Source organism: Doryrhamphus excisus, linkage group LG8, assembly GCF_037039965.1.
Source record: "Doryrhamphus excisus strain RoL-2023G ecotype Guam linkage group LG8, RoL_Dexc_Guam_v1.1, whole genome shotgun sequence".
Taxonomy (NCBI): Eukaryota; Metazoa; Chordata; class Actinopteri; order Syngnathiformes; family Syngnathidae; genus Doryrhamphus; species Doryrhamphus excisus.
Window position 1 is genome coordinate 15,259,160 of NC_136364.1, and position 22,155 is coordinate 15,281,314.

The 22,155-nt window shown below is 41.0% G+C and overlaps 1 protein-coding gene across 2 annotated transcripts; it reads right to left on the minus strand.

The window, feature by feature from the left end:
• On the minus strand, positions 1–17,280 carry fam131ab (family with sequence similarity 131 member Ab). 2 transcript variants are annotated; one of them, XM_058080111.2, is made up of 5 exons: positions 16,948–17,280; positions 7,254–7,347; positions 7,000–7,182; positions 2,891–3,022; positions 1–1,368 (listed from the first exon to the last, which is right to left on the minus strand). In XM_058080111.2, the coding sequence occupies exons 2-5, from the start codon at positions 7,321–7,323 to the stop codon at positions 752–754; spliced, it is 1,002 nt and encodes a 333-aa protein (XP_057936094.2). In that variant the 5' UTR covers positions 7,324–7,347; positions 16,948–17,280; the 3' UTR covers positions 1–751. The 2 variants fall into 2 exon arrangements, with proteins under 2 accessions (XP_057936094.2, XP_057936093.2); XM_058080110.2 differs by lacking the exon at positions 16,948–17,280 and adding an exon at positions 15,249–15,395.
• Between the last annotated feature and the right edge of the window lie 4,875 nt (positions 17,281–22,155).

Consider the following 22,155-nt stretch of genomic DNA (forward strand, 5'->3'; position numbering starts at 1 on the left):
CTAAGAATTGCAGAAACAGGGCACATTAACTGTTTATTATTTTGAGTATTTTTTAAAATTCAAACTAAGACAAGTAACAGTTACTTTTGTGCTTTATGTGTGTGGTAGAATCCAGGTTAACACCGCCATTGCATGCCGACGTCAACTTAACTTAACACTGTTCCTCTTTGGTGGCTTACAAGAAAAATAAAAAGCCAAAGAAAAAGCAAACACTCCCACGGAGTTAACCCTAAGAGGTACTACTTTTTCTACTTTGGAGGTTCCACTGTAATTGGTAGTGACAGGATTAAATAGTTTGGCATACTCAGCAAGCCATGCCTAAAAGGATGCTGTAGTTTGTCTCTTGCAAAGGGTCGGTGTGCTTCTCCAGTGGGGAGATGCTTGGGGGGGGCTGGATAGGGGTTTGGGGGTCATACAGAAGAGATTACAAACCGTGCTCGGATCTGACCATCAATGTCAGCACTTGCAAAATACATGCAAAGAGAAAAAAGGGTTCTGGACTAAGTCATTCTGCTTTTCATGTTCATTTCTGGAGGTCTTGGTGGACCTGTGGGTATCAAACCCAAGGCTTCCACTGAGCGACTCGTCTTTGCACGCAGATAAAAAGATTGTTTAGACGCTTGCAAAAAATAAAGTTGATGAAAATACTGCAAAACGAAACGACAGGGGTGTTTGTTTGGAGGTAAGGCAAAGACAAATGAATAAATAAAGTAGAAGTGAGGCACCTCAATGAGCACTGAGGTGGGAGGAGTCATTGGTTGGCTTCCTCCTCCTCCTCATCCTCATCAAGCGAAACAACTCCAGATGAAGCAACATCAGACAGCCTCCTACGGGGGTCATAATCAGGTGGGAACCCCTCCCCGTTGGCCTCCACCTGGCACATGTCCTTACAGGGGGTTTCGTCATCCTCCCCAGGGGATAGGTATGTCTCGGAGTAAGACATGGAGTATGAAGGCAACGCCTGGCCACCACCAATAGGCCCAATACCCCGCCCATTCCCCCTAAGGGTGTGGAATCCACAATCCCCCCTACCGGGCCCTGTCTGCCCGACCCTTTGAAGTCGAGCCAGAAGAAGCTCCTCCCCTCCCTGCAGCGCTGACAGGATCTTAGCGGCGAGCTCGGCGGTGTTGCTGTGATGGCCGCCACGGGGGCCGCTCAGGTCACGCAGCAGCGGGTGGTGCTCGTCCAGACTGCACAGGCTGGAGCACAAAGTGTCTGGCGAGCCCGCTGTGGGAGACGGCTCGCCGCTGCCCACTCGGTCTCGGCCTCCGTCGTCTCCTCCCTCGCAGCACAGACCACGCAGGCCCAGGTGTTGACAAAGCTGGCTGTGGATCAGGTCCTTTAAGTAGGGAGAATACGATGGCACGTCTACAAGGAAGCAAAATTCACATCAATCATTCAAAACAGGAAAGAGAAACGACCAATAATTATGAGACTTATGAAAGTACGTTCCAAGAATTTAAAGTACTTTAAAGTACAAGATGTATAAGTACTGGGGATGCTCTGATCAGGGTTTTATGCTGCCGATTCCCATACCGATCATTCATTCATTTTCTACCGCTTAGCCTCACAAGGGTCGCGGGGGTGCTGGAGCCTATCCCAGCTGTCTTCAGGCGAGAGGCGGGGTACACCCTGAACTGGTGGCCAGCCAATCACAGGGCACATATAGACAAACAACCATTCACACTCACATTCATACCTATGGACAATTTGGAGTCGCCAATTAACCTAGCATGTTTTTGGAATGTGGGAGGAAACCGGAGTACCCGGAGAAAACCCACGCATGCACGGGGAGAACATACAAACAGGAAGGGTGGAATTGAACCCTGGTTTACTAGCTGTGAGGTCTGTGCGCTAACCACTTGCCGTGCAGCCCGAACTATTTTCAAATAGGTGGAAAATTCTAGCTCATTTTCCCGTTTCCTGAAATGTCCTGTTTTAGGGTGACATTATTATAGCCCTGTGGACATTAAATAACAATAATAAGACATAACAATAATAAGACATAACTCACTTCCTTGTTGAAGTATCTGAAACCTAAATCGTGTGGCATTAAAAAAAGAAAAACGTTTGTGATTTGATTGATATACAGGACAACTGGTCTGACAAAAATCCGGCACACATAATTGTAGTAATTGTTAGCACGACATTGTACAACTCTTATCAGCATGCTACGGTATCACTGAAGTAACACAAGCGACGGATGCCTCTAATCTATTTATTCTAAAACTTATTCTAAAGTTAAAATGAAGGAAGTCAAAAGTACCACTTCCACATGGAACGAGAGGAGAACTTTTTTCACTATATCATGTCGAACTCAAGTTGAGGTAATGTAATGAATGTAAGGCAATGTCTCGTCCATGTAACATTAGTGACCAGAATACTCCATATGACTCTACCACAAAATAGCAATCAATTATTGACACATTTTGTAGAACATACAGTATGTATGACTCTTGAACGAGTGACTCGCCTTAAGGTTTTAATTCCGAAACCATCAGTGAATGACCACAGGGCTACAGATTTCTTAGGAAGATACGTGTGGTCAGAACTGAGTTAGGTGTTATGACCTGCAGTTATTGGTGGCTGGATGTAATCAAGATGAAAGCTCTGATAAATACACACACACACATATCCGTGGCCACACACCACCATCTGACACACACTACCTCTCCAGCAAAGGAAATCATATTAAAGTTGCAAGAGGATATCAAATTACGAAGAGGAACAAAAAAAAAATCAGATGAAAACTGGGGCAGTGGGACAGAATGACGCAGAGGGAAAGCCGGATGGACATGGAGGCGTGTTATCTGGAGCAAAGGGACAATATGAAAGAAATACATTTCAAATAGGTCTGTGTGTGTGTGTGTGTGTGTGTGTGTGTGCATACCTGTGCTCTGTGTGGTGGGCTCGTTGGCAGGCAGAAAGTCCTCATCGTATGAGTCATCATTGGACTCATCACCATCTACTGACGACCAGGCTCTCAGCTTTGCCTCGGCGATGGCAAACTGCTCTGCCACACCTGCAAACACACACAAGCACACAAATAAGAAAACACACGGTTACCATGGGAACGTCATTGTGTCTCCATGTTGTGTCGTTCTTTTGGACGAGCAGAAGAAAGGTGCAAACAGAGATGGTGCAACGTTGGCCACGTTGCCATGACAGCTGATGTTCTCCAGTCATTTAGTACATGTATGCAGTTTTGGAAGGTGTAGTTATTGGATATATGGAGGCCTGTTGTCATCAAATCCAGGAAAACATAACATCCAAGGCATGGCACCAACTGTGTATCATCATTAAAATATTAATTCTGTTCTGCTATACTTTGTCACACTTTAGGCTATGAAATTAAATTTTTATGATTTTCAAATGAAAAATGAAGCCACTGGTTTTGAATTGTCAACTTTGTACAGACATGAATAGAATTGTTCTGTGAAAGATTTAAAAAGTGCATATTTCAGCAATTATTGTTGGCATAAATTAAGCATTTTTAAGTGTAAAAATGTCCTATATTAACTAAAATACAAATACAGTTTAAAGCAAAACGTAGTAAAATAAGAGAAAAAGAAAAGCTTTTCGTATTTTACAATTATTTATCTCACAACAATTTGGCACTATCAAATTATTACAAATTTTAATCAAATTCATCACCATTTTGAAATTAATCATGATTAATCAGCTTTCCGTATTTTACAATTATTTATCTCACAACAATTTGGCACTATCAAATTATTAAAAATTTTAATCAAATTAATCACCATCCAGCAGTTAATCATGATTAATCAGCTTTCCGTATTTTTACAATTATTTATCTCACAAATATTTGACACTATAAAATTATTTAAAATATTATTTAAAATTTTAATCAAATTAATCACCACTTTGAAATTAATCATGATTAATCAGCCTTTTTATTTTACAATTATTTAACTCACATCAATTTGGCACTGTCAAATTATTAAAAATTGTACTCAAATGAATCACAGTTTTGAAATTAATCATGATTAATCACTTTTTGAAACTATGTGATGTAATAGAATTTTGGACTTATGTCTAGTTTCTTTAGTTTTTCTAACAGGTTAAAAACAATATGAAAATTGGGATAAAAGTCGAGCGATATTCATTCACTTATTTGCTATGCCGCTTGATTCTCATTAGGGTTGCTGGGGTATGCTGGAGCCTATCCCAGTCCAGTACCCGCTGGACTGGTTGCCAGCATACAATATGAAAATATGTATCATGATAATTTGTTTTTTTGCCATATAGCCCAGCCCTATTCCATCATACTGTGCATGTATGTATATATATATGTATATACACACACATACATACATTCATATATACATAGAGTATATTATAGGCCAGCCAGCTCTGTGTATGCATGTTGACTATGATGCTCTTGCTCTCTCCTGCATCCATCCCCATACATCTGTAACCTTCATGGTAACCGTTCTCCAGTTACCTCTCAAAATGAAATGTCACTTCGACTGTCTGCCATTGCCTTTTGTTTCATTGCCTTGTGCCTGGTGTCTCCCTGACTACCTTTGTCATCATGTCTTCTTGTCTCCCCAATATCCCAATTCCTCTCAGCCATCATGCGGTGCTCCTGTCTTTCCTTGTTAGCTGCATTTGCTGTCTTTCCGCATCCCATCACTTGGCTATGTCTGCTGTAATTCCACTTTCCATGCATCACTTGAGCTGGCTATAAATCAGCACAGCCTGCGGCACAAAATCTCTGCTACTATATCGTCAATATGAAACGCATCAGTGTATTCTTACAAAGTGATTCTGATTTATCTGATTTATCTGACCTTTACATTATTGTTATTTTTTATATATATCACATTCACATTGTCTTGATTTTCAAATGGATGACACCTTCTATGGTGACTTCTGATCTTCTGATGAACCAAAATAACGTTTTGACGGAGGTTGAGATTACCAGGAGTTCATTCATGACTTCAGTTATGGGGTTTGCAACCAATAAAGACACAATTAACAGGTAGGCCAACGCACGTTCAGATATGTCGCACTTCCTACATGCGTGTCCACGAACAATTTTTAAAAAAGCAGCGATTAAGGGAAGGCCAAAAAAAAAACGCCTACGTCTGCTTGTTCTTTGAATTTCCAAGACAAAATGACATTAAACACACCATCGTCTTTTAGAACAGAGATGACCTTTAAAATAACAAAGGCTTGCAGAAGAGAAGAAAACAAGTGAAGACCAGAGAAGTGCTGGAAGATAGAAGATAGGCTACGACAGCAGGACGAAAAAAAACACTTGGGAAAAGCGCTCAGTCACTATGTAGCAGTGGCAAAACCTTACTGGGCAAATTAACCTTGAGTGTCTGCATTGCGGGGAGCAAGTGAGCGACCAGTGGACGACGCGGGGTTGAAAGATGAAAAGATTAACACATTCAAGTCTGGTGTGAAAATAAGGAGAAAGGAAAAAAATAATATAAAGAGTAAGTGGAGGCATACTGTATGTGTGATGACAGCTTGTTGATGGCTCACGTGTTGTATGACCATCTTGGAAAGTGTATATTTATGGTAATGGTAATGGTTTAATTTCATTCGAACATGCATCAGATTACAATTGAATGCATCACATAATCAGTTCACAGTTCCACATGTCCAAAAGGAGTAGGAAGAAGCAAAGCTTATTAAATCCTACCCCTCCATCTGCTACTTTTAAAATCAGTAACTGTTAAATTTGTTCACTTCCTGCTTTCCTAATATAATTAAAAATTTTGTATTTTTAAATTAAATTATTAAATCATTACATTTAATTATATTTTATTAAACCATATATTTATTCATTTTTATTAATTAATTTATTTTTTATTTATTTTTTTATGTTTTTATTTTTTGTCCTGTACCGAAGTACAAGGTGATATGACCGTACAATGACATAATGGGTACCATGGTAACGGTCAATATAGTCATATATATATATAGCACATCATGACTGGTTCAAGACTCTTCATCCTTGTATTTAGCAAACATCAACTGCTTGTATTGTTTCTTGAATTGGCTCATCGTTGTGCATTGTTTGAGTTCCTTACTCAATCCATTCCATAGTTTGATTCCACATACTGAAATGCTATGGCTTTTTAACGTAGTCCTAGCATATAAGTGTTTCAAATGTAGTTCTTCCCTGAGATCATATTTCTCCTCTCTTGTAGAGAAGTATTGGATTATATTTTTAGGTAATTGGTTATTTTTAGCCTTGTGCATTATTTTAGCTGTTTGAAGATTAAGTTTAAGTATTTGTGATTTTAGAAATAAGGAGTTAGTATGTTCTCTGTAGGCAGCATTATGAATTATCCTTACTGACCTTTTTTGCAGTACATTTAGCGAGTGAAGATTGCTTTTATAGTTATTACCCCATATTTCCACACAAGTTAAGTTAAGGGTAACCAAGTCCACCAAAACTATTAATGTCATCCCACATCAATAAGTTGTGACATCACCATCATGAATTCAGAATGAAAAACATGTAGTTCTTCCCTGAGATCATATTTCTCCTTTCTTGTAGAGAAGTATTTGCTTTTAGCTGTTTGAAGATTAACTATATCAGCAAGTTTAAGTATTTGTGATTTTAGAAATAAGGAGTTAGTATGTTCTCTGTTAGTATGTTCTGTTTACGCGTTTAGAAGCGTGATGGGAATATTGCAAATTCTGTGCTTATTGCTTTGTAATACCGAGTCAGTAGGGATCCATACTGTATGTCTGCTCTGCTTCAATATTAAGATTCAGACGGCGAATGTGCAGAGATTATCCCTGCTGAGATTGACAACTCCAAGGTAGTAATATGGTTATTATATTAGTCACTGAGGATAGACGGTGAGCTCATATACACCTAGTAAAAACTGATATAAGGGTGCTATCATCTGGTTTATTATTCTCCGAGATGCTTGGCAATAACTGATAAACATGACAATAAAGTCTCTTGAAATGTGGATGATGCCTAGCGAAAAAAAAAAAAAGATTTACCTGCAGCAAAGCGAGCTTCCTGTTCTCCTTCTGTAAGATCCGAGTAGGAATTAAAGTCCAATTCCAGGGCTGCAGGAGTATCCATGGGCTTACACCACCCCTTCCACTCGATGAGGTGGGCCACTCTGCCCTGAGCCATGGCTGTAGGCTTAGTCACATGATCCTTCACTACCTGGGAAATACCTGGGAAGTAAATAGCCGTTATGGTACTGCATTTGTGTACTATTTGTTGAGTGTACGTCGATGGAACATACCATGTAAGGAGGATCGCGCTAACGTTGCAATCTCTTGAATGGTCAGAGCTCGTCTTGATTTTGGTAACATTTCAATGGTGTCGTCAACATTCACCTGGAAGGAGGAGAATAAAGTGGCTCAGCAACAAAATCCATCCAAATAGTCAAGGTTGGTGATATATTAGAGCAGGGGTGGGCAAAGTACAGCACAGGGCAAAAATGCAGCCCACCGAGCATTTGAATCCGGCCCGCCAGTTGCTTTTATTTCAACTTTTAACAAACAAACTAGCAACACAACTTGCAAGTCAGATGTCTTATTTAGTAAAAAAAACAACAAAACTGTAAAATTAAATTACATAGTTTGATGTTGTGGGCCGCACGGCGGTCGAGTGGTTAGCATGCAAACCTCAAAGCTAGGAGAGCCGAGTTCAATTACACCCTCGGCCATCTCTGTTTGCATGTTCTCCCCGTGCATGTGTGGGTTTTCTCCGGTTTCCTCCCACATTCCAAAAACATGCTAGGTTAATTGGCGAATACTCCAAATGGTCCATAGGTATGCATGTGAGTGTGAATGGTTGTTTGTCTATATGTGCTCTGTGATTGGCTGGCGACCAGTCCAGGGTGTACCCCGAAAAATGAATGAATGAATGAGTTTGATGTTGTCTGATGTCTAAAGTGCGCCTGAAAAAAGGGACACAAGAACATATAGCTGATAGTATAACACTTTTACAGATACATTAGACAAATTATAAGCATAAAATAGTGTGTGTGTGTGTGTGTGTTAAATATATGTTCTGGCACCTGGGACAATTTTGTTAACTCAACACGACCCACGAGTCAAAATATTTGCCCACCCCTGTATTAGAGTGATTCATATTTTTCAGTTTTTTTTGCCGTGTTGCTGATATTGTTCCATGGTTGATATTTGTATAGCCCTGGCTTATATTGTAATAATAATCAACAAATTAACATCAAAATCACAAGAGGGATTATTTATTTTAAGAACTGAACAGAAGCCAAAAGATCTCAAAGCACACATAGAAAAAGTTTCAGGTGGCGATCAGTCACTTTTTCTCTACAGTCACATGATGACCAAGCATCAACACCAAAAACCACACGCAGAGCTGAATCGACCGCATCGACATTCGATATGGGTCAACACACTTGGCTGACCGAGCAGTTTGAGCCAGATGAGTTTATCTCAACAGGTGCGGCCTGTGTCCACCCGCATGAACGATCACCACAGCCTTTTTGAATGTGGTACAACAAGTCCGAATATAACCAAGGGGGCATGTTGACAGGAGTGAAGCCTGAATACATTAAACTAAAATCTGTGCCTATCTTTTATTGTTCAAAGTATTCAGTCTCATGGCTGATGAGGTACTGACGACTAAAGAAGAAGAGACTAATTCACTTTGGTTATTTATGTTTTGTTAACCGAAAGCAGGCTGCACGGCGAACGAGTGGTTAGCGCTCAGGCTTCACAGCTAGGAGACCCCAGTTCAATTCCACCCTCGGCCATCCCTGTGTGGAGTTTGCTTGTTTTCCCCGTGCATGCATGGATTTTCTCCGGGTACTCTGGTTTCGGAAGACAGGGTTGGATGGAGGAGATTTGAAGTACAGTAATCCCTCATTTATCACGGTTCGTTGGTTCCAGACCAACGATTTCCATAAAGTAGGATTCAATGTTAATAAACACAATATTTTCGTAGTTAGACTACAACAAACCAGTTAATGACTTTCTAAATATGATTTCTACCTTTAATAGAGACCATGTGATAGCACCCCTACAGTCACCTCGATCTGTTTTTCCATGACGCTTGCTAGGGTAACTATAGAAGTTTGTGTGAGAGCACACACTGAGCGATGCATCCTGGAAGATTGGCAAGTTGGGTGGACGACCCTCTGCTCTTATCTTCATTCAACCCTCTGAATGAGCGACATTATCTAGCATTATTACCTCCATAGGTATGAATGTGAGTGTGAATGGTTGTTTGTGTATTTGTGCCCTGTGATTGGCTGGCAACCAGTCCAGGGTGTACGCCGCCTCTCGCCCGAAGACAGCTGGGATAGGCTCCAGCACCCCACGCGACCCTCGTGAGGATAAGCAGTAGAAAATGAATGAATGAAAAGCTGTATATATGAAGTATACCCAGCCTGTCATTCTCCAGGAAAAGTTTAGATACTTTGTTGCAAAAGTCTGATCACCTCCTGGTTAGCTTGGGTATATGATCCTTCATCTTGGCATCATAATACAGTTGCCTGCCTCCAGTGACTGCATATCAACAGACGCTACAATTTGTCAAGGTTGCTATCACACCAATTAGACAACTGATGCACCATCACACAATTTCTCTGTAAATTTGATCCAACTGTTGTAGCAATCAAATGCACACGCCTACTCTTGAACCAACGCTACGAGTTCATTCAACTTTTGACTGGGATAAACTCCAGCATACCAGCAACCTTAGTGAGGACAAGCGCTATAAAAAAATGGATGGAAGGATTATATAATATTAATGATATTATTAAATAATATCTGATATTATTCAACTAAAAGTAGATGGGTGGGTGGAATCCCAATGTTGCGATGGTATCAGCAGCAGCCTGGAGGCCTGATAAGCCTCTTGTGCCACAGAGGAGCTCACAGCTCAGACGGAGGATAATCTGAAGATGTGTCACATACCCTTGAGGAGATGTGTTGCTTTTTGATCAGCAAAACAAAGTCTGACTGTTCATGAAAAAGTAAAAAAATAAAAAATAGGTACGTATATCGTGGAGAAATCAGTTTCTTTCTCCATGTGGTTTTTTTTTCACTGATGATATCACACTTTAGGTGATCAGCCACTGGCCACAAAGTTAAGGGAATAGCACTCCCAGTTGCTTTGTATACAGTAAGTACAGCATGCTAACAAAATTCTTTATGTTCCTTGTATGGAGCAACGAGCAACAATGAGCAACGACCCTATCAACAATTAAGCTCGCCGTCCACATGAGGAAGATGCCAGATTGTTCCGGTCTGCGCCATACTACACTTAACTGTATCTAGTTTTCTTTGCTTGAAGTCTTCTTTTGCCATTTTTGCCTGCGGGTACCCTAGATTTTTGTATGCCGTTTTGTTGCCTCCATCTGCCGTCTTCCTGGTATTTGGTGTAGTTGCCGATGAGCTTTTCTATCAGCCTTTTTCTGTTTTTTTTTTTCATTTTAGGACTTTAGTTGTAGTACCTTTTTGAAACTAAATTCAAATCCATCCATTTTCTGTACAGCTTACTCGCGTCATGCTGGAGTATGCTGGAGCCTATCCCAGCTGTCCTCAAGCAAGAGGCAGGGTACACCCTGGATATTAAAACAAAAAAAATATTTTGGTATGACGACAAAATAAAATACAGTGATATACTTGTTCCAAAATGAATTAAGACATGTGAGATGTGAAATGGAGAGGCTGGAGCCTATGCCAGCTGTCTCTGGGCGAGAGACGGGGTACAATCACAGGGCACATAGTATAGACCAGGGGTCAGCAACCTGCGGCTCCAGAGCCGCATGTGGCTCTTCAGCCTCTTTATTGTGGCTCCCTTTGCGATGCTTGAATATTTTTAACACCCGAGTGGGGAAAATGGACGTCTTTTGTAATGAGTTTTAAAAAATCCAACTTTGTCTGAGACCATGAATGCATCCTGAGTGAGTTCTGACTGCTATCCAGTTCAGTACATGAAGAAAAACAAGTAATACTTACCTACAAATCTAAAAAATAAATTCGAGATAATTTAAAAACAGCGGCATGGGAACTTGTTTTTACGTTTACAGTAGTTTACACATACATTTATGTAAGTTTATTTCCAAAACTAGCAAGAGTACTCCAACTCGTCTTTTCTTATCTGAACTACTTTGATACCCCCAAATTCCCTCCAATGTTGTTTTAAACATACTATATGTTTTGCGGCTCCAGGCTATTTTTCTTCAGTGGGCATTGGGTAAAATGGCTCTTTTCATAGTAAAGGTTGCCGACCCCTGGTATAGACAAACAACCATTCCCACTCAGATTCATACCTATGGACAATTTGGAGTCGGTAATTAACCTAGCATGTTTTTGGAATGTGGGAGGAAACCGGAGTACCCAGAGAAAACCCACATGCAAACTCCACACAGTGGCCGAGGGTGGAATCAAACTCGGGTCTCCTAGCTGCGAGGCCTGTGCGCTAACTGCTTGTGTGCCGTTCAGCCCCCAAAGATACTTGAGTAGTGAGAAAAAAGTAAGTGATAAAATACTGTGAATAACTTTTTTTCATGTTGTCATTATTGAGTGTTGTGAATTGAGGGGAAAAAAACAAATTTATTCCATTTTGGGGGAAAAAATGTGGAAAAAGTGAAACCCTGTGAATACTTTTTGGATGCACTGCATATCATTTATGAAACCAAAAACATCAGCAATTCTTCCTCTGTGTGGCAGTAATATAGTGGACCTTCTCACCATACATCACAACATGAATCACTTCATGATAATTGTCACGGGGGGGGTAAGTATTGGTACACACTAATGGATAAAAGTAATAAGTGGATACATTCTCATTATATTATCAATTTACAGCCAGAATGTGTTTACTTTCACATTACTCCCCTTTGGCTGGCTTAGTTGTACAAAAAAAGGTAATTTCAAGACCCTGTAAACATTTCAATATGACACTAGTGTTGTGTTTACTTTCACTTTGTCTTTTTAGTGCCTCATTTAAAGTAGTGAGTACATGTTAGTGGAAAATAGTAATATTCATTTTTAATTATTGTAGAACCAAGATGTCCGGGGGGTTGATCCAAATGTTGGCAATATTGCCAATAAAGTGGTTGGTATTGCCCTAAGGTACTCAATTAGGGACATCACTACACTAATAGAAGTGTTCTGCAGAAAAAAGAATTATTTTTTGCGTTGAGTCCAACTGCAAAAAGTTAATAGCACATTCAAATCCAAATCAATTCCATTCCAGTTGTGCTTCTGAGTCGTTAGACGGAATAACATGTGACACAATTTTTGAATAACACCACGAGAGCTCATGGTTGAATGATATAATAAACATATGGTTACTTTGATTTATGATGTCATTATCTAGCAAGGACGGGTTGAGAAAATAATCACTGCTTCAAGTAGCAAATTACGGAGTCTGTCAAGACGCTTCATGAGATTCAAGGAACCCGAGGACCGGCTGGGCCTGATGAGGACGGACAGTATCCATTACGCTGTGTTGCCAAATGCAGATGGATTTCCATCCATCCACTTTCTATATCGGGTATAAGGGTGGTGGGAGTATGCTGGAGCCTATCCCAGCTGTCTTTGGTGGAAAGGCGGGATACACCCTGGACTGGTTGCCAGCCAATCACAGGGCACATATAGACAAACAACCATTCACACTCACATTCATACCTATGGACAATTTGGAGTCGCCAATTAACCTAGCATGTTTTTGGAATATGGGAGGTAATAATGCTAGATAATGTCGCTCATTCAAAGGGTTGAATGAAGATAAGAGCAGAGGGTCGTCCACCCAACTTGTCAATCTTCCAGGATGCATCGCTCAGTGTGTGCTCTCACACAAACTTCTATAGCTACCCTAGCAAGCAAAAAACAGATCGAGGTGACTATAGGGGTGTTATCACATGGTCTCTAATAATGGTAGAAATCATATTTAGAAAGTCATTAACTGGTTTTCTATGGTCTAACTATGAAAATATGGTATTTATTAACATTGAATCCTACTTCACGGACATTCACTTATCACGATTGGGTCTGGAACCAACTAATTGCAGTGCATGTGATCTGTGACGGCAGACTCCAGTGAATGGAGTCCTCGGTTTGCGTGGGGTGTTGGAGCCTATCCCAGCTGTCATCAGGCGAGAGGCGGGGTACACCCTGGACTGGTGGCCAGCCAATCACAGGGCACATATAGACAAACAACCATTCACACTCACATTCATACCTATGGACAATTTGGAGTCGCCAATTAACCTAGCATGTTTTTGGAATGTGGGAGGAAACCGGAGTACCCGGAGAAAACCCACGCATGCACGGGGAGAACATGCAAACTCCACACAGAGATGGCCGAGGGTGGAATTGAACTCGGGTCTCCTAGCTTTGAGGTCTGCGCGCTAACCAGCCCGACACAAACATATATAGCAGATAATAATTTCAGGTGGGCTGTTACGTGTAAAACATATAGTCTGCCCCCCCCAAAACGTTTGCCCACCCCTGACCTAGATCTTTATTTTCCATGTCCAATCTCACCCGCACCTCACAAATTACGAGTTTTTGTTGAGAAGTTGCTCAACTATCCGCTGACACCCATTTATCTACTATCAAGACACATCCATCACTCACATGAGCTCAAGTTACCCAGAAGCAGAATTTAATATGTGGCGTTTAATTGGGCGTGTGAGATCAGGTGTTGGGGTGTATTGTATCACTGAATTTAGGCCACCTCTGTGAATGCCGGTATTGTCCAGAGGAGTGACAGCTGTGTAAATATTACACTACTGGTGGCCAGTGTCTAAAACAAAAGCAGGGATTGTGTCAGAGTAGGTCAGAAGATAAAGTTCAACCCATTTAAGTCTGTCCCGCTTGTGTCAACCACTCATTTGTGTCGACCAGCTCATCAAGTCTCAGTCAACCGTGTTCTAATTAGCATATTTTCCGGACTATAAACTTAAGATATTGAGTTTAATGGTTGTGCAAAGCAATTTATGTTTGTGAATTATTTTTAGTTTTAGTGCATTGTACTTAAAATACCAAGTTCAGGAACTTAAAGTCTTTAATTAGAACTCATTGAAGTTATCATTTCATGACTTTAATTTTTTAGGGCAACCGTTTTTTCCTCTAATTTTAAAGTTAATTCAACTTATCCGGGTTTAAAGTGCAAAAAAAACGCTATATTGGGTTTGACCTCCGAAAATAAGTGTGACTTTTTTCCTTGATCATTTTGATTTGATTGACTGATGCGACTTTACACCACAGAGACTTAAGTTGACGTCAACATACACACGTGACCGCTTTGGTCGACATACAATACGAAACAATTGTTATCATTAAGCTACGACAAAATGCAGACAGCAGTAGAAAATATATGAAAACATAAGAACCTAAAAATCTGCACAAATGGAAGAAAACCATGTAAAAAAAATGTAATTATTATGTCTGTGGACAAAGTCCCAAATATACATATGTGCAAGCAATTTCGATTCCGGTTATGTCAAACAACCACCCATATCGACGTGAGTTGGCCAATCAGAGGGCCTGACAGAATCAGAATTTCTGTGTTCACTTTCCTCTGATTGGATGTATTGCTGCAATACTAATTTTAAGCATTTTCTTCTCTCTCTCTCTTGCTCACACACACACACACACATCCTCTTTCTGTATGTCCCGTTGTCGTGGAAACTGCAGACAGAGAGAGACCTCGCATCATCTTTCTCCCTCACACACACAGACACACACACAGGCACACACACATCAAAACAATTGGGTCAATACTGATGCGTTCACATGTAATGCATGATGAATATGCGTGAAACAAGTGGTAACAGTTGAGCTTGCACTGCAGCCTTCCTTGGTCTTGATGGATGATAATGGCTTCCAGGGCGCCGTCATCATCATCAAGTGACAGATTGCACAATCATTTAGCATCTGGAGGGGAAGATGTATACACAAACATGGTGGATCAATCACACGTGGGGGGAGAGAGAGAGAGAGAGGGAGAGGAAAAAGTGGAGGAAGGACGGAATGATATGAATGATAAGAATGATAGATGAATGTGCGGTGGGTTGGATGTGCAAGCGAATAGACCACCGGATGTCGACAGGAGCCGCCGGCCACGTCAAGCAAATGTGTAAACAACCGGAAGTCTGTTTCTTGGCAACAAATGATCCAGATCCATTTCTGCGAGCGCAGATGCGCACTAACTGACGCATTTTGCTGCAACAACTTCAGAAGATTAACCTCGGCTTCTGGGAGAATGCAGAATGCAGAATGCATCTTACCTTGCAGTGAAAGTGGATCAGAACCATCGTGTCGGAACGCGCCAAGACAATAAAAAGTGTTTCATTGAGAGGGAGCTTCCTTCACTGATGTCACACGCATGCAGTCTGCTCTGTAGTGGTGGGTGAAGGGATCCCAATGTCGACTGTGTCAATACCACAGTGTAGAACTAACGTGTTGATACGAGTGTGAAGTCATCGATATTTATCGATGATTTTTTCGTGTGTTGTTCTTATTATTACATTGTTGATGTTGTTTGTGTTTACAACTTCAGTCGAGAATAAACTGGACAGAAGAGGACTTTGCGGCAACGAGGATTTGCATGAGAGATAAGAGTTTTTGGGCTGCACGGAAGTCGAGTGGTTAGCGTGCAGACCACACAGCAAGGAGACCAGGGTTCAATTCCACCCTTAGCCATCTCTGTGTGGAGTTTGCATGTTCTCCCCGTGCATGCGTGGGTTTTTGTCCGGGTACTCCGGTTTCCTCCCACATTCCACAAACATGCTAGGTTAATTGGTGACTCCAAATTGTCCATAGGTATGAATGTGAGTGTGAATGGTTGTTTGTCTATATGTGCCCTGTGATTGGCTGGCGGCCAGTCCAGGGTGTACCCTGCCTCTCGGTCGAAGACAGCTGGGATAGGCTCCAGCACCCCGGCGACCCTCATGAGGAAAAGCGTTAGAAAATGAACGAATGAATGCATTATTTTAGCTGTCTGAGGATGAACTATATCAGCAAGTTGAAGTATTTGTGATTTTAGAAATAAGAAGTTAGTATGTTCTCTGTAGGCGGCATTATGAATTATCCTTACTGACCTTTTTTGCAGTACATTTAGCGAGTGAAGATTGCTTTTATAGTTATTAGCCCATATTTCCACACAAGAAGTAAGATATGGTAGAACCAGAGAACAATAAAGAGTGCGGAGTGATTTCTGATTTGCTTTGTTGAATATTGAAATATTCCTGGCCATATATATATGTATATATAGATAAATGTAATTACTTCAACATAATGACATTCATTCATTCATTTTCTACCGCTTTTTCCTCACGAGGGTCGCGGGGGTGCTGGAGCCTATCCCAGCTGTCTTCGGGCGAGAGGCGGGGTACACCCTGGACTGGTCGCCAGCCAATCACAGGGCACATATAGACAAACAACCATTCACACTCACATTCATACCTATGGACAATTTGGAGTCGGCAATTAACCTAGCATGTTTTTGGAATGTGGGAGGAAACCGGAGTACCCGTAGAAAACCCATGCATGCACGGGGAGAACATGCAAACTCCACACAGAGATGGCCGAGGGTGGAATTGAACCCTGGTCTCCTAGCTGTGAGGTCTGCGCGCTAACCACTAGCCCACCGTGCCGCCAACATAATGACATAATTAAATCAAAACGTAGATACTAAAATACACTGTTTTTCACACAAAATCTATCAATGCGCTTCAAAAACTGAAAACCAAGCATCGATATCCGTCTCAGCATCGGCAAGACTGCCCTTATAGTACTTGGTATCAGACCGACACCAACATTTGCAGTATCCCCCACCCTAGTCAGAAGCATGCTATGGCTTCTCTTCTTATCGTCTGCCTCCAACTTAAAGCTTGTTGCAACTATGCAGTGTTTAAGGTCGCAGTGCCTTCCTATCACACCCACGCAGAGCGTATCAACATGAATATGAAAAATATGGGAGCGTACCTCATAGAACGGGAACCGCGCTCGCTCCTCGCATCCAAGGAGGCTCCGCTGGGTTCCGAAGCGGCGGTATCAGGCGGCCGGGACGGCGGGGCTGGCCATCACTTGGCGTCGTTTCTGTTTTTTCTTTCATTCATAGCCATGCGTTATAATTATGTGTACATTTGTGCTGATTACGCTTCAAAATGTGACTCTTCTAAGAGTTCGTCACCCTTTCACCCCTTCCTCTACTCCTGGTCCGGTCACGGTTCGATTAGTCCATACCGGGTGCATGTGTATTCTTTCTGAAGCACCACAGACCCACACATGGGTATCCGAGTCCAAGCAAGAGCTTTTATATCCACACACTCCGCCCCCTGACACTGTTTTGACTCGCTAAGCGGGAGCGCAATGAGATGTGATTGGCTGGTGTCACTTTTTCGTGTCATCTAACATGGAGGACAGGGGCGGACATACGGGAGGAAGTTGTCAACTAGACATATTGGACCACGCCCCACCGCCATCATCTAGATAGAGAATTATATCACACACTTTTAAAATAGTCCATATTGGGTAATATGAATGTAAAGGTGACTAGATTGGTGTTATTTCATGTCTAATCATCTAAAACAAAAGTTTGTAAACAAGTTTAATTCATTCATTTTCTATCGCTTTTCCTCACAAGGGTCGTGGGGGGTGCTGGAGCCTATCCCAGCTGTCTTCGGGCAACAGGCGGGGTACACCCTGGACTGGTGGCCAGCCAATCACAGGGCACATATAGACAAACAACCATTCACACTCACATTCATACCTATGGACAATTTGGAGTCGCCAATTAACCTAGCATGTTTTTGGAATGTGGGAGGAAACCGGAGTACCCGGATAAAACCCACGCATGCACTGGGAGAACATGCAAACTCCACACAGAGATGGCAGAGGGTGGAATCGAACCCTGGTCTCCTAGCTGTGAGGTCTGCGCGCTAACCACTCGACCGCTGTGCAAAAATATTACAAAAATATTCTATTTATAAAGAAGTGTAGTACATTTTGCTTAATTTGCACAAAAACTAAATTAAACATACAATTGATATGCAAAGTTTATCCTGTCGGAACTGAGCACTGCTGTTGCTGTGTTAAGGTTGACGACTGTTACATTGCTTACGTGACGTTACTCGCACAATATCACTTTCAAGCATGTGTTGCTGGGTCCGCATTCATTTAGCACACAAATGAGGCGCCAATCGCTAATTGTGTTTTCGACCTTTTGTACTTCCTGTTTTTGTTCCGTTACTACGATACCAGCTTTCATGGTTTCATGGTACTGTCGGTTTTGTTAGTAATCTTATATAACATTATACATTAAAATGTTTAAAAATTGACATATATAGAATATACACTGTGTACAATCAACAAGAAAATGTTATATATAATTTAAAATAGCACCAAAGCAGCGGATGCTTTATTTTTTTGTCTGCTCAGTTCAATGCAGTGGCTGTACGGCAATGGAGTGGTTCGCGCGCTAGGAGACCCGAGTTCAATTCCACCCTCGGCCATCTCTGTGTGGAGTTTGCATGTTCTCCCCGTGCATGCGTGGGTTTTCTCCGGGTACTCCGGTTTCCTCCCACATTCCAAAAACATGCTAGGTTAATTGGTGACTCCAAATTGTCCATAGGTATGAATGTGAGTGTGAATGGTTGTTTGTCTATATGTGCCCTGTGATTGGCTGGCCACCAGTCCAGGGTGTTCAATACAGTGATACATGGGCAAACAAATTAGTTTGTTACATGCAACTACTGGTGCCTCGCATTCAAATAATTTGCCTTTCTGACCATAAAGCAATTTTTTCCAACAATACAACAACAAACATATACAGTAAATATAATATAATAATGACAATGTTACAATATGAACAGAAATACAACAGGCAACCAGTCGAAGATGTACCCGCCTCTCACCCAAAGTCAGCTGGGGTAGGCTCCAGCATACCCCAAGTGAGGATAAGCGGCATTGAAAATGTATGGATGAATAGTATCAATCTGATACCGATGTTACCCTTGGTATCGCTCCTATCAATATTTGGATCGACCCCTTCCATCATCAGTGATGACTCACTGTTGCACCTCCATGTTAAGTGTTTTATAGCTAGATATCTATATTGATTACAGCACAGTTAGATTACAGCATGGATAGAGAGGTAAATTACAGCATGTGAACGGGTGGAGGATAAAAAAAAAAAGAGCAAAGGTAGCCTACTGTGGCAGCATTTTCATTCTACCTACATCTTCTCTTCACGCCCACCACAACTCATCGACTAACAGTGGCCGCTCCTCCACAGTGCCCATTATCGGGTGCAGAAGAGCTGATCCAGAGCGCTTTTTTTTTTTAAATGCATCCCCAAAGAGAATGATGATGCTTGTGGAATAGACGATGAAAGTCTAAATCAGTGCTTAGAGCATGCGTTTCATGACTCACTGATCCACCACCAAGCACATATATGCTATACATACTGTATACTACTCCCCATGTTAATGAGGCTTTTTCTGTTGGACTTCACAGGCAGAAAAGGGTTGAATATTCAATATACTGTAAGAAGATGAACATATTTAGTATTCAATAAGACAAAATGAATGTTAACAGCTCTAAAACTACACAATATCATACAGAACAACATGCTGAATAGGTGTCCGCTAACATTAAAGGGGGCCTATTAAGCTCATTTTTCGACCCTTTGTATTGAGTTGCGGTCCTCTGTAGAGCAGCTACACACAATAACCTGCACAGAAAACTTTTTCGATTTTCCAGAATCTTCTCCTATTACAGCTGTATACGTATCCTTTGATTTGTGCTTCCTACCAAAACAGTCTGTTTTAATTTATTCCGCCCACAGCCCGCTTCTGGTCACATGCCCAAAGTGCTTCCTAACTACTCTGTGACATCACAAAGGGGCAGTTTTACCCCGCCCTTTGAAACTGAGCGTTTTGAACCATCCCAAACTTCTTTCAGGGCTCACTTCCAAATGCGCAAACCTCATTATCTGAAACTTTGGCACAAGAATACAACATTATAACTACATTTAAGGTCCCCTTTAGCAGTTATTTAGCTACACAATGGCATAAAAGAACATTTCGGGGAGGCTGGATAGGCTACATTGACATAACAAGCCAGCGAGTTACCGCTAAGGAAGTTCACCCAGCTCCCGATCTACCGATCCAATTCTCATTGTCTCATTCTCATTGGTAAAGCTCACTCCTTGGTTCATGTCTTCATCTTTGATATTTTGGAGAACCTGTTGGAAAGTTGTCTTGCATTTTCTTTCCAAGTGCTCTAACCATTTTTTTTTTTAACCCGTTATATGCACAAATGCCGAAAACAGTCCTATCAGTAAGGGTCATGAGTGAAGGTACACAGGTGGCGTTAAGTGTTCATTTATCAATTTAATTTCTCATTATTTGACATTGTTTCAGCAAGTGAAACTATATTCTCTATAAAATGTATTTTTGTCAATGTGTTTGAGTAATTACATTTACATTATTTCCAAAAAAAACATTCTTTCCAGTGGGAAAAATTGTCTCAGCTTCCTTAGGTTGTGGTTTTCATCAAATACAAAACTACTATAAAGATTAGATTGTACAGTCATATACTGGTCACTCATAACACAAAACTGGGGATGTTTGGTTCAGATAGCTTGGTATATTTTGACTTACAATGGACATGTTTCTCATTTGTCCTCACTTGTATGTAAAAAAAAAAAACAAAACAACAACAACAAGAGGCAATATTATTACTGCAGTGCATTCCAGCAGCCACAGTGTCTGGTGCTGTGGTGCCACCGAATGGTGACATGGAGTACATGACTTCAGAGCAGCAGGACAACAGCTGTCACTACACTGAAGCTACAGCACCATCGGAATATTTGTACAGCAAGTTAGCAATTAGCAATTTAAAAACGTTGAAATTAGGCTGTGGTCAATCTCTCCTACTCATAAGTGCACAGTCGAGCCTGCACTAAATGCACTAAAGTATGATATGACAATATAACAGTCTGACTAACTGTGTCATCTTTCAAAGAACACCTAACTAGCAGCACTAAATTCATCACACATCAACTTCAAAATCAAAAGGAGCATATCTAAATATACAAACATGCACCATTATGAGTTTAACATAAAAAACATTTTAAAGTTTTCCAATAAGGCATTGCTTAACATTAACATAACATTAGCATAACATTTGGGTGTTAAGTTGCTGTGTGATGAGTTTAATGTTATTATCATTATTTTTAATGTTATTTGTAAGATGAAATCTTGAGTCAGAATGTTATCTTGAGTAATGACTTCCTGGAAGTAATCGTCTGTTCTTTCATAGCTCATGATTAGCTCTTGTCAAATAAAGAGTTGACTGCGTGGCATAATACGCCACTTTGTGACATGGACATGTGTGTTTTTTCCGCAAAATGTAGTGGGTGCGACTTATACACTAAAATTTAAGGTATGTTATTTTATGTCAAGAGGGCTCTCATAGTGTTGAAACTGGACTTAGAAGGTTGTAAATAGGTTTGCTATGCTATTTTTTTTTTTCATGAATTCTACTTCACAGAAATGAATTTATCACAGTCAAGTCTGGAACCAACGAACTGCAATATACGAGGGATGACTGTATATTATCTGTCCAGGCGTCGTGTTATGAACTAAAAGTGAGTTATTTGAGTTCCTATGTGAATTTAATGTTAGGAACAGTGCCATGACCATCATGAATACTGCTAAATGCCACTTGTAGTCTCATGTGACTTACAGTATATATGTGTTTTTCCTCTTCATGAGGCATTTTTTGACTGATGCAACTTATATTCTGGAGTGACTTATAGTTGGGAAAATACGGTGATGTCTAGAAATGAGATGCTATGTGTCAAGAGGAATTATTCCATGTCACGACATGAAATATGTGGCCTCAGTCTGCTTATCAGATCTGTGAATCTTGACTGAGTACGTGCAAAAGCAGGTCCATTGTCGGGAACGAAATGATAGCCTGCAGCTGTTCTAAATGAGTCCGAGGCAAATGGAAATCAGGTTTGATAAACTCTGAACCACAGCACACATCCAAAATAATTACCATAATCTGTCACCCAAAGATAAAAATAGGTGGTCTTTAAATATTTTGCATTATTAACCGTCTGCCGGTGGTAATGTCATCAGGCTCGCAGCAGCCTCGATTAGCCCCGCGTAAGAAGGTCAT